The sequence below is a fragment of the Cyprinodon variegatus genome, unplaced genomic scaffold, assembly GCF_000732505.1.
Source record: "Cyprinodon variegatus isolate N-32 unplaced genomic scaffold, C_variegatus-1.0 Scaffold128, whole genome shotgun sequence".
NCBI lineage: Eukaryota > Metazoa > Chordata > Actinopteri > Cyprinodontiformes > Cyprinodontidae > Cyprinodon > Cyprinodon variegatus.
Window position 1 is genome coordinate 1422335 of NW_015150581.1, and position 14177 is coordinate 1436511.

Here is a 14177-nt window from a genome sequence, read left to right on the forward strand (position 1 = left end):
ATATATACACATATATATATAGATATATAGATATCTACTAATTAAATTTATGAATTTATTTCATTATCTTATCTAAAGGATATTAGGTAAATAGAATGGTATGTTAGGATTAGGACTCCAACTAACGATTATTTTGCAAATCGATTAATCTGTCCACAGTTTTTTCAATTAATCAATTAATAATCCAATAGGAAAAAGAATTCTTAAAGAAGATTATTTACAAAAATAAACCAGGGGGAACTAAAATTTTCCAATTAAGGAGTTCTGGATCCCGCAGATCGACAGACAAAACTTTCCTTTATCTTAATTGCAAAAAACTTTACATATTTTTTACAATTTGGATAGAGTTCCTGCTCTAAGATTGTTGCTCTGTCAGCTAAATGTACATTTTAGAGTCTCTATACTCCAGTTAATGCTTAATCAATCACTAAATTAGTTGATGATTATCTTAATTATCGAATAATCGGATTAATTGTTTCAGCACTAGTTAGGGTGATTTTGTGGTTTTAAAAATGTAACTTTTTCACTTCTAGTTTACTTAGTTTATGTTGTCAGATGAACAAACTAAAATACTCGAGTTTAGCTTTGAAAGTTTATATGAAGAGGTCTAGCACATTGTGAGGAAAATGAGTATAACAGAATGTCTCAGAATTATACACAAATAGAGACTATGACAGCTTAAAACGTAACATATATGCATTTAAATGCTGCTGCATAGCATCTCACCTCCGCACTCTGACATGTTTCGAGCTCCGACCACTTTGGTCACTTCCCTCCCTTGAGGAGCAGGACAGGCTTCACAGGACATCTGTCCCTCCTCGTCCTGGTACGTTCCGGCAGGGCAGGTTACGCAGTGCCCCTGATCACTATCATAGTATGTCCCAACACCGCAGCTCACTGACAGATCCAATCAAAAACACATCAACGCTTCATTACGTTCATTTTTCCAAACACAAAAATGAAACAAAATAAAACCAAATCTGAAATCATGGCAATAAAACACATGATCATAACAACCTGCAAAAAACTTCAGATAAGAAACCCTAAACATAAGGTTATGTCTGTGCTTGTAGTGCTCATAAATTATCAAACTCACACATTAAAGATAGAATAACACTCTGCCCCCTGGCTCAACATTGTCAAACGTTTCTTACCACAACATAGGAACAACAAATACAGCTGTAAGCATGGATGACGAGACCAATAGAAAAAAGCGATGAGGGCCAGGTGCATACTTAAAAAGAATAAACACAGCGAAGAGCTTCAAGTGTAATGTTTAAATATTAACACATCAAAGGTATTTTTGGAGCCTTATTTGTTTTAGTTCTGTTTAAACACACATTATATAGATAAAAAACATATAAATCAATAATACTGGGAAAAGCATAATTATTACCAGGGTAATTCAGATACTGTTGCTGAATATTGCCATTCCTGATCTTTAACAGTTTTCCCATTTATACCATAAATGAGGGCATAAATAAGTCTATGCAAATAAGTAAAACTATCATAAGGAAGCAGGATTAAAATTACTGATCCAAGCTGTTCTTTTAGAACATCATTATGGTAAACATAAATCTTACAAAGATGACTATAATTTGATTTATTGTGCAGCTCTATTAATCACTCAACAATAATTATATTAAAGAAAACTTTACAATCTTCCCTTATGCATCATACTTTCAGCTTTAACTGCATATATTTCTGTTATATTTCTATGCTTAATATCCAAATTAATTGTTTTAGATTAGCTGGCCTTTTTGTTTTGGTTAACAGGGAATCTGCCTCCTGTGTCTGAAACTAGAGAACTAACATTTTCTAATCTTTGCCACTATAAGGAAAAACACAAGGATGTTTGATACATTTCCAACCAAAAGGTTAGGAAATAAAACAAAGTGCCGTTTAGGGCATCTAACGGCGATTTATATGGAATTCAATACGGACACTTGAAGTGAACAGATTGTGCACAGAGTATCCAAATTTATGTGTTCAGATGCCTTTTAAAAAGCCTGGTTTAAAGGCAGATGTAAGACAAAGGCTACCAGCCTCTTTAGAACCACGCTCCCAAAGCTCGATGCAAAGAAGGTTTGGCCGTGCATTAAGGAGGAACTTTTAATGCCAACGTAAGCACCCTCACCTCTTTTAAAGCCAACCCAGCGGAAAATCAAAGAAGGGGGGGTATTTCCCTCTTACTTCACACAAGTGCAAAGGCTTGATTACAGGGACCAAAACACCTTTTTTGCAGTTCCTCCCCCTTAGAGCAATGTCTTTAATTAATTTGTGAATTACTGTGTCTACTTGATAGTTTAAAGAGCTTTTAAAAAAAAGGCAGAAGCTGATCTAAAACAAGAATAAATCATCTAAATCCCTGTCTGCGGAGATAAACGTGTCTCAAAGATGCAGCCCTTAAAGCTGCAGGAAGGCTCAGCAAACATCTGCTTGAGTGGACCTCCATTGTACTCAACAAAGTGTTAGATTTTCCTCTAAAAAGGGGGAAAATGTAATTCTATCAAGAGCAGTTCATTTTTGAGGGCCATTGTTTACTCTGAAAGACCATGAGGAGCCATCACTGCATTGTCCTATAACAGCTTTTATTTGACAGAGGGAAACAGTGAGGGAAGAAGAGTGAGTTGGGGTGAAAGAGAGAGAGAGAGAGAAAAAAACCTTGAAGCCTTTCAAATGCAAAGAACAGCTCTATAGAGTCCTCGAATTGATGGCCCTCAAAGAGGTTTAAAAGACCTTTCACCTCTATTCAACGCCCCGCTTCTTGCCCACTTGATGACATAGGAAAACAGCGGTATCACAGCGGTGAGGAGCTGAACCCAATAAAAGGGGTCAGGTTTTCTGAATCCTCCCTATTCGCCTTGGCCCAATCGCTGCTCGCGCCCATCAAGCAAAGGCGCAAACAGCTGATGCTAATTGATTCCCATGGTGTGGCTGAAGTCAGTTCTTTTTAGCTGTTTAGTGGCTGGGGGTCATGCAAAGTGGCCCCAGCTGGGCGGGAGGAAGGGAGGGAGGGAGGTGGTTGTTGGTGAGGGGACTCAATTCACAGCAGAGCTCGGATCACCGGCTCTTCCTCAACATCTCAAAACAGCCGATGCTGATACTTCTTTTACAAACAACACTTTCTTCTGGTATTTAAGCCAAAAAGAAAACAAGAGGTATCAACATAATTTTCTGTCTAAATTCACAAAAACCTGCACGTTTTGTTTTCTTTTCTTCTAAAAAAAAAAAAAAAACGCAAGTTCCAATGTTTTTTTTCCCCCCTTAATGGAGCAGCCAAACTGAGAAGGAGTAAAACTGCACTCAGTGCTAAGCCAATGTGGGAAGTGGGGGAAGGAACGAAAAATATAGCTCCTTTAAAGAGCTGGAGGTAAAAAAGAATGCCTTACTGAACCCCTCCTTTTCCCCTCACCCAAATTAAATGTCTACAGCCCTGCCATGGCCGGCGGACTGCTTTATGTCGATCTGTGAGTGCTGGCAGGGGCACTTTAGACAACAACATGTTTGATGTTTATTGAACAGGAGCATTAAGACTATAATCAAGTGTCCCTGATGAATCTTAGAGTACAGGAAGGTCATAATGAAGCAAAAACCAACAGAGACACTTTTCAGGGTTGTCATAGTAAGATCTAGGACTACACCCCTCATGGTCCGAATCTTACACAAAGAAAGATCTGTTTGAATAAATATTTAGAAGACAGGCTCTAGTTTCCCGAGAAAATGTTTCACCACCAAAGGAACTCAATGTGAGGCCTGAAAACAGGGGCGTACAGTAACAGCAGCCAGGAAAAACATAGTCCAGCTCATGGCTCTTCTCTTAACAGCATGCGGTCGCCACAAACCAATTTTTTTTCTCCATCACAGGTTGTATATAAAAACCTGACTGAAAGGCGCAACAGCTACCTGGAGAGCCATCAACGCTGCACCTTTAATCCCAGGAAGAGATGCTCAGTTCCTTCAATAGAAACACGTTCTCACTAATGCACTTCAGCTTGCTCATTACAACACATTGGTAAACCTAATATGGCACTCATCTGGGAAAATCCTGCAAAAATGCATTATTAAAACTACTTTCTAAATATATCCCCTGGGTATGAAGCTGTGGCTCTACTGTGTGCATGCATAGTGAGAACTCTGAGTCAACCTGATGTTTCTAACAGTTACTGTTAAACATGAAATAAATCCTACTCACCACATTTTCTGCCCACCAACACTTGACCTGCAAGACAGTGCCCAGGCAGTACTGGCAGTTGGCCTGGATTCCTGGACAGGTCGTAATCTGCCCCGGCGAAGTGAAGGTGAAACTGCTCCCGGTTGATGGACTTCCTCAGGGTCCTGATGGTCTTCCTCAGTCTCTTCTCAGAGCGTCGACGCACGCAGTTCAGGTCGCAACTCTCTGCTGAGAGAAGCACTTGATACCACAACTGTTTGCAAGAGACAATGTCATCCTAAAACCCTATAATACCTTTGTTTCCATGTCATGCTTTCCCCACACACAAAAAACACCTACAGACACCAAAGAAAGTAATGAAGGAAACCAAACATAAAGCCTTGAACGTCTTACACCCAGAGTCAAGCCAAAACAGGAGATACTTTAAGAGCTTTAGGTCTGTTTTAGTGACAGACAGCCGGAAAGGGAGTCAGATGAAGGGTAAGAGGCAAAGGTGGCACGCCAGCAGGCAGGAAGCACAGAGAGACCAACCTGTTACCTCCTCTAGGTTAATATCCAGCTCAAACTCAGCCGTGATGGCGAAGCCATCATCCTCCCCGGCCTTCCTGCTATGACGGCTGCGCGTTCGCTGGCCCAGCGAGGTGCAGCGAAGGCTCACGTAGCTGAACTGGACGTTTTCAGTGAAGAAAAAGCTGAAATCTGCAAACATTTGCAACCAGTAGTTATTAACTGTAAAGCACATTATTAAATCTTTAAGCAGAAACTGAGACGTCTTTGAAATATTGTTTGTGAAACAATTGAGCTTCCTTTTAGTAAAGACTTGAAAAGACTGAAACCCCCATTAGAGAAGGCAAATAATCCTACAATCAAGGAGTGACTTGATTGATGGCTGGGTGAACCCCAACTAAAAGGCATGCAGTGGCTAATTACATCCTCCCCTGCCACTGCCAGACAAAGTGCTGCCCTGAGACTTTAAAACCCACACCACAAATGTCTTTCACATTTGCCCCTGGTTTTTGGTTTCTTTGAAGCAGCTTTCAGGTCTGCTTTATCTTCTTTAGATGTTGGCAGCCCTCAGTAAACCCTAAAGGTTTCTAACCTGCAGCACGTAAAGGAGCTGTAATTCCAGTCATGACTTTCTGTCATCTCGTGTTTGGACGGATTGCTGGGCCAACCTCAGTACCTGAGTGAGCAGTGTTGAATCTCTCCCAGAGTTTCTCCTGACTTCGCTTGAGGTTGCACTTGGCCGTGCCAGACTTGAAAGTGGCTGTGGTTTTAATTCGCTGCACTCTGGTTTTTTCTGGACCTAGAGGACAGAGCGACAGGAAGCCCGGTCATTCCGATGGGTCAATGCCTCGACGAAAACAACAAGTCCGACGTTTCCCAGGTGAAGATGTTTGTGTGATGGAGGAGGGAAATCTGTGAGGTTTTGTACTTGCCTAAGCAATGAGATCCACTGTTGGTCTTTTGTATGCCAGCCAAGCAGGGCAGAGGCATTCCACAGGTCACCGTGTAGGAATCCTCCGTCCCTGAAAACACACAAGAGAGCATGACACACAGGCCGGGGCTGACAAAAGTCAGGGCCACAAAAGCCGAGCCGGAGAGCAAAGAGGAAGCATGTAGTAACATGACTAGTCCGCTCCATAGACTAAAGCTGACAACTGTTCACACAGCTCGATCTTAAAGCACTCGACTTAAGCCCCTTTTCAGACAGCAGATTCACAACATTGATGGCTTCATCAATCAGTTAAAGCTACGGCATTCAGTCACTTTTATGTTAATGTTTCCTATGGTTTCATTGGAGCTTACTAACAACAGTTATGGAGAGAGGAGGGGTAGGGACGTGATTTTGGTCTTGAAGCGTTTGCCAAAAGTCTAACAAAGACGGAGTTTACATACAACAGCTTTCGATGTTGCCATAACAGCTCATATTATCCTACCGAATGTTATCGGTTTCTCATCATCTCAATGGTTGATGACAACTGATGAAAATATTCTTATATTTACTTTCCTTCCTATATTTCTAAGCCTGCTAAAAACCTGGTATAATAACGGATTTTAGCTTTAAGTACAGATTCATGTTTCAGATCAACAAACGAATTAAATTATCAGACAAATATTGCCTTAGCAAACAGTTGATTTCTTTATTAATCAGATTAAATATTAAATTAGCCCAAAACGTCAAACTACCACTAACATGCTAGACAGCAGGTAATACTACAGGTATATAGCATGACAAAAGTTTCTGTTATTTGTTTTATTTTATCAGAGGTTTGGTAAATAATCAAGATGCTCTTTGTTTTTTGCTTTTTTTATTTATGTGGGACGTTATTTATGCTGTTTTTGGTCAGCAGAGGTTTGTACCTTTCAACTTTCGCTCAGATAAAGGGTTTTTCACAGTCTCCTTTTAATCATGGCATCATTAACACTGACATAAACTAAGGCAAGGGTTGGTTAGCAGGGCTTTAGATGTTGCTTTGTTTCCTTTTTTAAAGGATGATCCATCAGTGTACCATTGATGTCGATAAACTTTCGGAATTTCTTCATCTTTTTTTTTTTTTTCCGTTTGTGGAAAATGGCCTCAGTGTAGTTCACTGCATTCTCAGCTATCTTCAAAGTGATCAATGTTAGTGGCACTGTCTCTCATAAATTATTTAACATCTTAAGGGCTGAACACACCAGTTGCATACCATTGTTTAATCTCCGATCTGATGCTTTCCCGATGTCACACTGACTGCTTATAGAGAGGCTCTGGCTAGGCAGGGTGAGCAGTTCTGTGCAGATTTTTTTCCACCTCCGACTCTGTGCTTTACACTAATTAAACAATTTCCCACTTTTGACTTGAACACATTATGAAAAGTTATAAAAAAAAAAATATATAAAAATAAAAAACAAAGCCCCACTTAACGAGTATCTGCAGCATCTCAAACCAGAACAGATAGAGAACGCTGATGTGCTTATATTAACAACATGAGAACTAAGTCTAAAGAAAAGAAAAACACAGAAATAAATGCTGTGGGACGCTTTAAATGCCGACTGACGAAGTGAGAGGTGATTCTCAGGGAGAGATCTGTTAAGATTGTCAATTTGTTTTTTTCATAGAGGTGACTATAACTATGACTAGGTCACTATTTTACTATATCCATTTTTTTTTCTTTTTGAGGAGAATGATAAACTGTGCCTTCTGTCCTTCATTTTTGTGCGGCTCAAAGAGGATCACTACTTTATCTGTTTTCTGTCCTCCTGAATTCCTATCATGGGTAAAGTATTTTTTATGTTTCATTAATTGTTTTTGCATGAGTATGTCCCGGTTGGTATATGTGCTACTTTAAAACTGACTTTTTCCCCTTGCGATTAACAAATTTTCTATTATATTTTCCCCCAAAGCTGATGTGTTTTACTTTGTAACTGCATCTCTCTTCATGAAATTGCCAATAAATTGCTGCATAGACTAAAATAGACCTGAGGTCTATCTCAGTCAGACCTACGCAAGCCCCCTCGGAGAAAATTGTGTCATAGTTTATTCCTCCCCACTGACTTTCAATGAGAACTAAATGCCACAACCTCGTCCGACAAGATTTTCTGCCGAATCAAACGCAAAATCGTATTCAGTGTTTTCTGGCCTTTAAGATCGGGATGTGAAGAGACTTTTGAGAATTATAGGCCTACTTCATGTTGTCCGACAGAACTATCAAAGTGACATATTCATTTTACAAATAGGATGAACAATAACTAAAGCAACATATGTTTCTAGATGTAACATTAGCAATATTATATATGGACAGGATTCCCAAAAATAAAGCATTACAATGAATAAGTGAGTGTCCAATTTCACAGCTGGAGCTGACTTGATGCTATTTTGTGCATGTGAGCTTGTTTACTGAGGAGTCAGAGGGCATACGTTTTTTCTACTTTTCATTTTAATTAGTGATTGAATAAATGTTGAAATTTTACTATCTACAAATCAAATAAAATGTTTATATCAACACAAACTAAAACTTTTATCACATATCTATGTATCATCTTACATATTATTTATTTAGTTCTGTCTTTTTTTTAAAAACGAAAAAAAAAAAACACAAAATTATTTCTTTTATACAATTTCAAGCTTAAAATTCTTTGGGCTCATCACAAGAATCAAGTCGACCCCGCATACCTAAAATGGTTTCATTAGAATAAATGCATCTGAGCAAATATGGAGAAAACCTAAATATATATGAAGTTCTACTTTAATTCCTAAATCTTAGCCGTAAATAAACTTAGACATGAACAAAGAGATAATTGTTCTGCAGTTGGAAGGAAACGATAATAAAAGCAGATAAGAAGAGACCTTGTTTAACTTACCACTACTGATATGAACTTGGGACTGGCAGTTTAGAAAGCAGCGATCCCCTCCATGCTGCTTACTACAATTCAAGGTAGGCTTAGAGGGAAGGTTTGCTGGTGTTAAACCCTCAGCCTCTGGATAAAGACCACAACAATACTTAAAGGTATAAAAAAGTTATTTTTGATTTCCAAACAGAAGATAGAAGGCACATTATGCATGCATGTTTGCAAAACTGCTTTTTTTTTTATTCAAGCATGAGAAAAAAAAAAAACAAGTGAAAGAAAACTAAAGAGAAAAAAAGAGAAACATTTCAAAGTATCTCCTGTTTTTGTTCCCGCATTTTCTTCCAAATCGTGAAACATGAACACATCAAAGCAGCGACAAAAAAAGAAATAAATAAAAAGAGGGTTTAACTTACTGATGCAGTCCTTTTTGTTCCAGTGTAGCTTATACCCCGGGTGGCAAAAACACTCATATCCACCCACGGTGTTCTCACATCCCTGCTCACAGCCTCCGTTGTTTACACTGCATTCATTTATATCTGCCATGAAAAGGTGGATTTTTTATAAAGTTGATATGTGCAAAATAAATGTAAAGCTTCTCTAGAGAGGTTCTTCTCACCTCCACAATGGGCCAACCCGTACAAGGTGTAGCCTTTGTTGCACAGACACTGGAAACTGCCAGGGGAGTTCACACATGTGTGATCGCACGTGCGCTCAAAATAACACTCATCTATATCTGTAATCAAAATCACACCGATGACATCATTGCAGAGCAGTCAGTCATCACCTTCCCCTCAAGGAATTTTCCCTTTATTTATGGCAGAGATATGTGACAAGTGTTGCATCTAGTGAAATAATTGGATTTCAATGGGAGCTGAATAGCAATATGCAAATGATATCTTTTGTTTTGTTTTTTTCACATTTTAATCAAATTATTTTACCCTGACAGGAACGTTCATCAGACAGCAGCTTAAATCCTTTCCTGCAGTTGCATTCGAAGCTCCCGACGGTGTTCTTGCAGAAGTGTTCACAGCCGCCGTTGTGAATCTCGCACTCGTCCATATCTGTGAGGAACGGGTTTCTGGTCAGATTTCAGTGAAAAAAAAGAAAGAAGAAATCTTTCACCGACATACCCAAATCAGTGTGTTGCTACACTTTGTAAAAAGGTGTTGTTAGGGAGGCAGTGGCTCTGACCTTTGCATGATTTTCCATCTGGCTGCAGCGTGAAGCCGTCGGGACAGCTGCAGCGCACGCCAGTGGATGTGTCCTTACAGGTGGAGTCGCAGCCCCCATTGTTAAGTGCGCAGGTTTCTAAAAATTACAACCCAAACGTGTGACTGTCAGCTGGGTCAGAAGGTGTCGCTTTGTTTTTCATTGACTGATAAAACTTTAATACCAGCACAGAAGCTTTTTTTTTGGTATCCTTTGTTACTAATCTGACCTTTCAACACTTGAAACTTTTAAACTTATTAACTATTTAGATGTTTTTTTATCAAAATAAAATAGTCTTTATAATGTGATTAGTGCAATGCCCTTTTGTTCCTATTAACAAACAGAAACCGCTGCAAAACAGAGTGCAGCTCTCAGACCTCCTGTGCTTGTTGCTATTTATACTAAAGTGCTAAAAAGAAGCCGTGCTTTTGTTACGCGTTCTACAAGCCTGAATTACACAACCATCAAAAATAAACTCAGCCAGGAAATATTCAAACGCTGCCCTTCTCAAATGGAAGGAAAATGTGAAATTTACCACACTGTCACAAGTGCATATATTACAGGAGGGAGAGTTAAGGCCAGGCCAGTCATTTCACAGTTTGCTCTAAAGACTGAGGAATGTATCGGTGTACTAGACATTGCTCGCCTTCCCACCCAAGCCAATTTCAAGCTGTCAGCCTGTGAGGGGTGTAGCTGTTACCCATCGACAATCTTCTCTTGACCCGTTTGTCCGCCTCGGTAGAGGACGTGGCGTTGTGGTCCGAGGACTCAGCGGTGGCTTCATCTCGCTCTATGTAACACACACAAAACCAGTCATCAATAGAGCAGGTATGGCCAAAAAAACAGTCCCCTCCATCTTTTTCCGGTTTTCACACAGCCCTGCAACCTGACTAGAAACTTCAACTCTGCGAGTTTGCATTGCCTTTAAGGAACCAGCAGCCTTTTGACAAACTCTGCTTGCGGTGGCTTGGTGTGTCAAATATTACAGCAGATTTGGATCTGCAGGAAAAAATATGACATTTACACGCATGGACCTCACACACACGGCTGCCTGAAGTAGAGAGATAACTCACTCGATGATTCTTATCCATAAACGGACGAAAGAAAAAACTCAAAATGTTCTGAAAACATTCATCGAGATAAAATCAAATGAATAGAAACAATCGAAATCCTCCAATTTAGTTACATTCATACCAGAAACGCTGTCTGTGTTTGTCAGACTTGCTGGAATTCTATAGTTATTGAATAACTTTACTAGTTAAAAACATATATTTTTATTTAAACTTACTAAAATGTATATTTGTTTAAGTAGAAATATGATACAAGTATATATATACTATATACTATACTATTGTTTTAACAGTGGAAAACTGATCAGAAGTAAGATGCTCCCTATTCTCTCTCCACAGCTATAAATATGGGATTTAAACATTTAGTTATTCATCTCCACAATGTTTTTTAATTACAAACACATTATCAATAGCAAATCAGACGTGAGATGCTTTCTTTTCTGTCCTTATGGCCATATGCACTAATGAATGCAGAAGTTTTTTATCAAATATCCCTTCATTACACATTTTATTAAAGATATGGGTGATTTGGATATGTTTTAAGTGCTGGGAAAGACGGCACACCTTAAGCTGTATGTTGTCTCTGTGACAGCAAACATGAGTGAATGTGCAAGTTGCTGTTATTATTGCCAAATATTTTGAGAAGGTTAGCAGGATGAATATACCCAGTTTTTTCCTCATTAATTTATTTCTTATCTATTGGCTCCATCTTTCCATCTCTCTGTTCCCTTCAGCATATCAAGAGACATTTTCCCTATCAGATGTGGCACTGACTATAGCGAGGCTTCCTCTAACAGACCCAATGTTTTACTGGCACATAAAGTGGAAATTCCAACTGTAATTACTATCATGGCAACAAATGCACCATTCTGAAAACACAATGACATTGTCATTGCAATATAATTGCAATAAAGTCTGTTTTGTTTTTTTTCAAGACACACCTTTCAATTTCATTTACATCATAATTTAACTTACAAAAGTAAGTTTTGAAAGAAAAATGAACACAAATTCCAACATGTCTTGACGTTCATGCTTAAGTTCTTTCAATAGATTAGTTCACTTTTATCAAATATCAAGGTTTCCTGTCTTTAAGAGTCTGCTTACCCACACACGTCTTCTTGTCAGGCTGCAAGGTGTATCTGATGTGGCACCTGCAAATGGGACCATCCTCCGTGTCCTCGCATGTGTGCTGGCAACCTCCGTTGCCGTGGTTACAGGTCACTGCAGTGAAGGTTGGACAGTTTGGACGTGAATCAAAACATTACGGTGTATGCGTGTGTTGCTTAGTGAGTAGCTTGTACTAACAAATGCAGTCTCTCTGGTTTCTGGCCAGCTCAAAGCCTGGACGACACTCGCAGGCCACGCCCCCTCTGTGACTCTCTTTGCAGATGTGGGCGCAGCCGTGCTCCTTATTCATACAGTTGAGGCCCTCTGGGAGAGAAAGTGGGAGTGAGAGGTACACAATGAAACTCTCCTGCAGTGAGCGACCAGCTAAATACAAAAGGCACACATACTGGGAGATTAGTCCAGCATCCTCAAAGACATTTATTGTTCTCTAAGCTTTGCACAACCTAAAAACATCCAACAGCTTGATGTTTTTTTTTAACCTTCATTTATGCAGGAAAAGGAAATATCTGCAAATCTTTTTTCCTTTTTTTTTTTTTTTTTGCATGTAAATAAAACAGCAATCTGCTTGCTGCACAGAACCCACTTGATGCCTCTTTAAGCCTAAAGCTAAGAGGAGGTGCTGCACCATTTATATAGATGGGTCACAGCTGAGTGATCAGGTCTGCAGGATTTACAAAGCCTGTCAAGAGCCAATGGAGTGGAAAGTACTTGCATTTAAGTTGACTCCAGTCAAGCTGACAAAACAAAGGCACTTCAGACTAATCTGTGACACACACCACATAGGCCGGAGTGTTGCAGATATTAACTCATTTTGTCCTTTGAGACACAGAGGATCTTTTCCCACAGAATGCTGCAATAAAGAGGCGGTTTGAATGCCACCTTTCCTTACAACACAAACCCATCACAGAGGCAGAGGTTATTTTCTGTCCATATAAAACCTAAAAAGTTCCTGCAACTCAGTTTTAAATCTGTAAATGAGCTGGGACGGGACAAATTGTAAAAGATGTAAACTCACCGACAGAGCGGTGGATGCATGTGTGCTGGTTGTCGCTGAGGAAGAAGCCCTCTTTGCAGCGGCACTCGTAGCTACCCACAGTGTTGACACAAGTGTGTTGGCACCCACCATTATTGAACATGCATTCATCCACATCTAAGGGACAGAGGCAAGGCTGTGTTAAAAAAAAAACACTTTACAGTCTTTCAAGAGAAGATTTGTTTTCATCACAAACATTATGCACTATATAAATCCAGGTTTGGATGTTATAAACACTGCAGATGAGGCTAATGCATTTTAAATGACTCTGAGAGACTTCAAAACACCGCCCACACAAACATGCATTCCTCAAAGATCAGATTAGATGAGGCAGGGCTCCCTGTCACAGAATGTGGATCTTACCCAGGCAGTTGTGTCCATCATTGGCCAGATTGAATCCATCATAACAAGTGCAGCGGTAGTTTCCTGGTATGTTGTTGCACTCATGCACACAACCACCATTGTACTCCAGGTCACATTCATCAATATCTGAGGGGTAAAAGTCACATAATACATGCTTACCAACAGGTTATAGGAGGAAGTCTATAGAAAAGTATAGAAAACTTACCATCACACTGTTTCCCATCTCCTTTAAAGCCTCCTTTACATGTGCACTTATATGAGTCTTGGGTAGTCTGACAAATAGCATCAATGTGACAGCCATCACTTCCCTCTGCGCAGGGATCTGTTCAGTTTTACCAAAACACGTGGAAAGAAAAGGAGTCAGTATGTCATTAACAACAGCCTGGAGACTCTGTTATGTTTATGTTAGTAGCGGAAATGAGAATGAAAATATCTAACAGATAACCTCACGGATTTCTCAAACAATACCAAAACTTTTCTCTTTTTTTATGGAGTATAACAGGGTTTTAAAGACGTGCGTAAAATGCAGAGTTCTCCAAACAAAAAAAACCCCAAAACACATGCAAACACTCACTACAATCCCACCTCGAGTCTCTGGAAGCGCTATGCTTTGACGACTATTTAACAAGAGAAAAAACAAACAGAAGTCCCTCGCAGCCCAAATAGCTCCCATGGTGAGATAGGTGGAAGTTTTTAGAGATCTTCTCAAAAGGACGCGGGCGCAGTGAGGTCGCTGCGGAGCGTCCGTCTCATTTTCATTCTCGCCTGTCAATCCGCCTCACAGAGAGCCTGGGGAAGGAGAAAGGAGAGAGTGACTGGAAGTAGGAGGGAGAGAGAGAGAGAGAGAGAGAGAGAGAGAGAGAGAGAG

The 14177-nt window shown here is 39.7% G+C and overlaps 1 protein-coding gene across 6 annotated transcripts in view; it reads right to left on the reverse strand.

Annotated features, from left to right (window-relative positions):
• Positions 1–14107, reverse strand: part of scube2 (signal peptide, CUB domain, EGF-like 2) — a 20554-nt gene extending 6447 nt beyond the window's left edge. The window contains exons 1-17 of one of the 6 annotated variants that reach the window (XM_015375996.1): positions 13895–14107; positions 13515–13631; positions 13310–13435; positions 12929–13063; positions 12091–12216; positions 11890–12006; positions 10416–10505; positions 9698–9814; positions 9445–9567; positions 9123–9239; positions 8920–9042; positions 8519–8635; positions 5614–5703; positions 5358–5480; positions 4706–4852; positions 4196–4402; positions 727–897 (exon numbers count right to left, since the gene is read on the reverse strand). In XM_015375996.1, coding sequence (XP_015231482.1) covers positions 727–897; positions 4196–4402; positions 4706–4852; positions 5358–5480; positions 5614–5703; positions 8519–8635; positions 8920–9042; positions 9123–9239; positions 9445–9567; positions 9698–9814; positions 10416–10505; positions 11890–12006; positions 12091–12216; positions 12929–13063; positions 13310–13435; positions 13515–13631; positions 13895–13982 — 2134 coding nt within the window. In that variant the 5' untranslated portion in view covers positions 13983–14107. Of the gene's footprint in view, positions 1–726; positions 898–4195; positions 4403–4705; positions 4874–5357; positions 5481–5613; positions 5704–8518; positions 8636–8919; positions 9043–9122; positions 9240–9444; positions 9568–9697; positions 9815–10415; positions 10506–11889; positions 12007–12090; positions 12217–12928; positions 13064–13309; positions 13436–13514; positions 13632–13894 lie in introns of all 6 variants that reach the window. The other 5 variants (XM_015375995.1, XM_015375994.1, XM_015376000.1 and 2 more) reach the window with 5 other exon arrangements.
• Between the last annotated feature and the right edge of the window lie 70 nt (positions 14108–14177).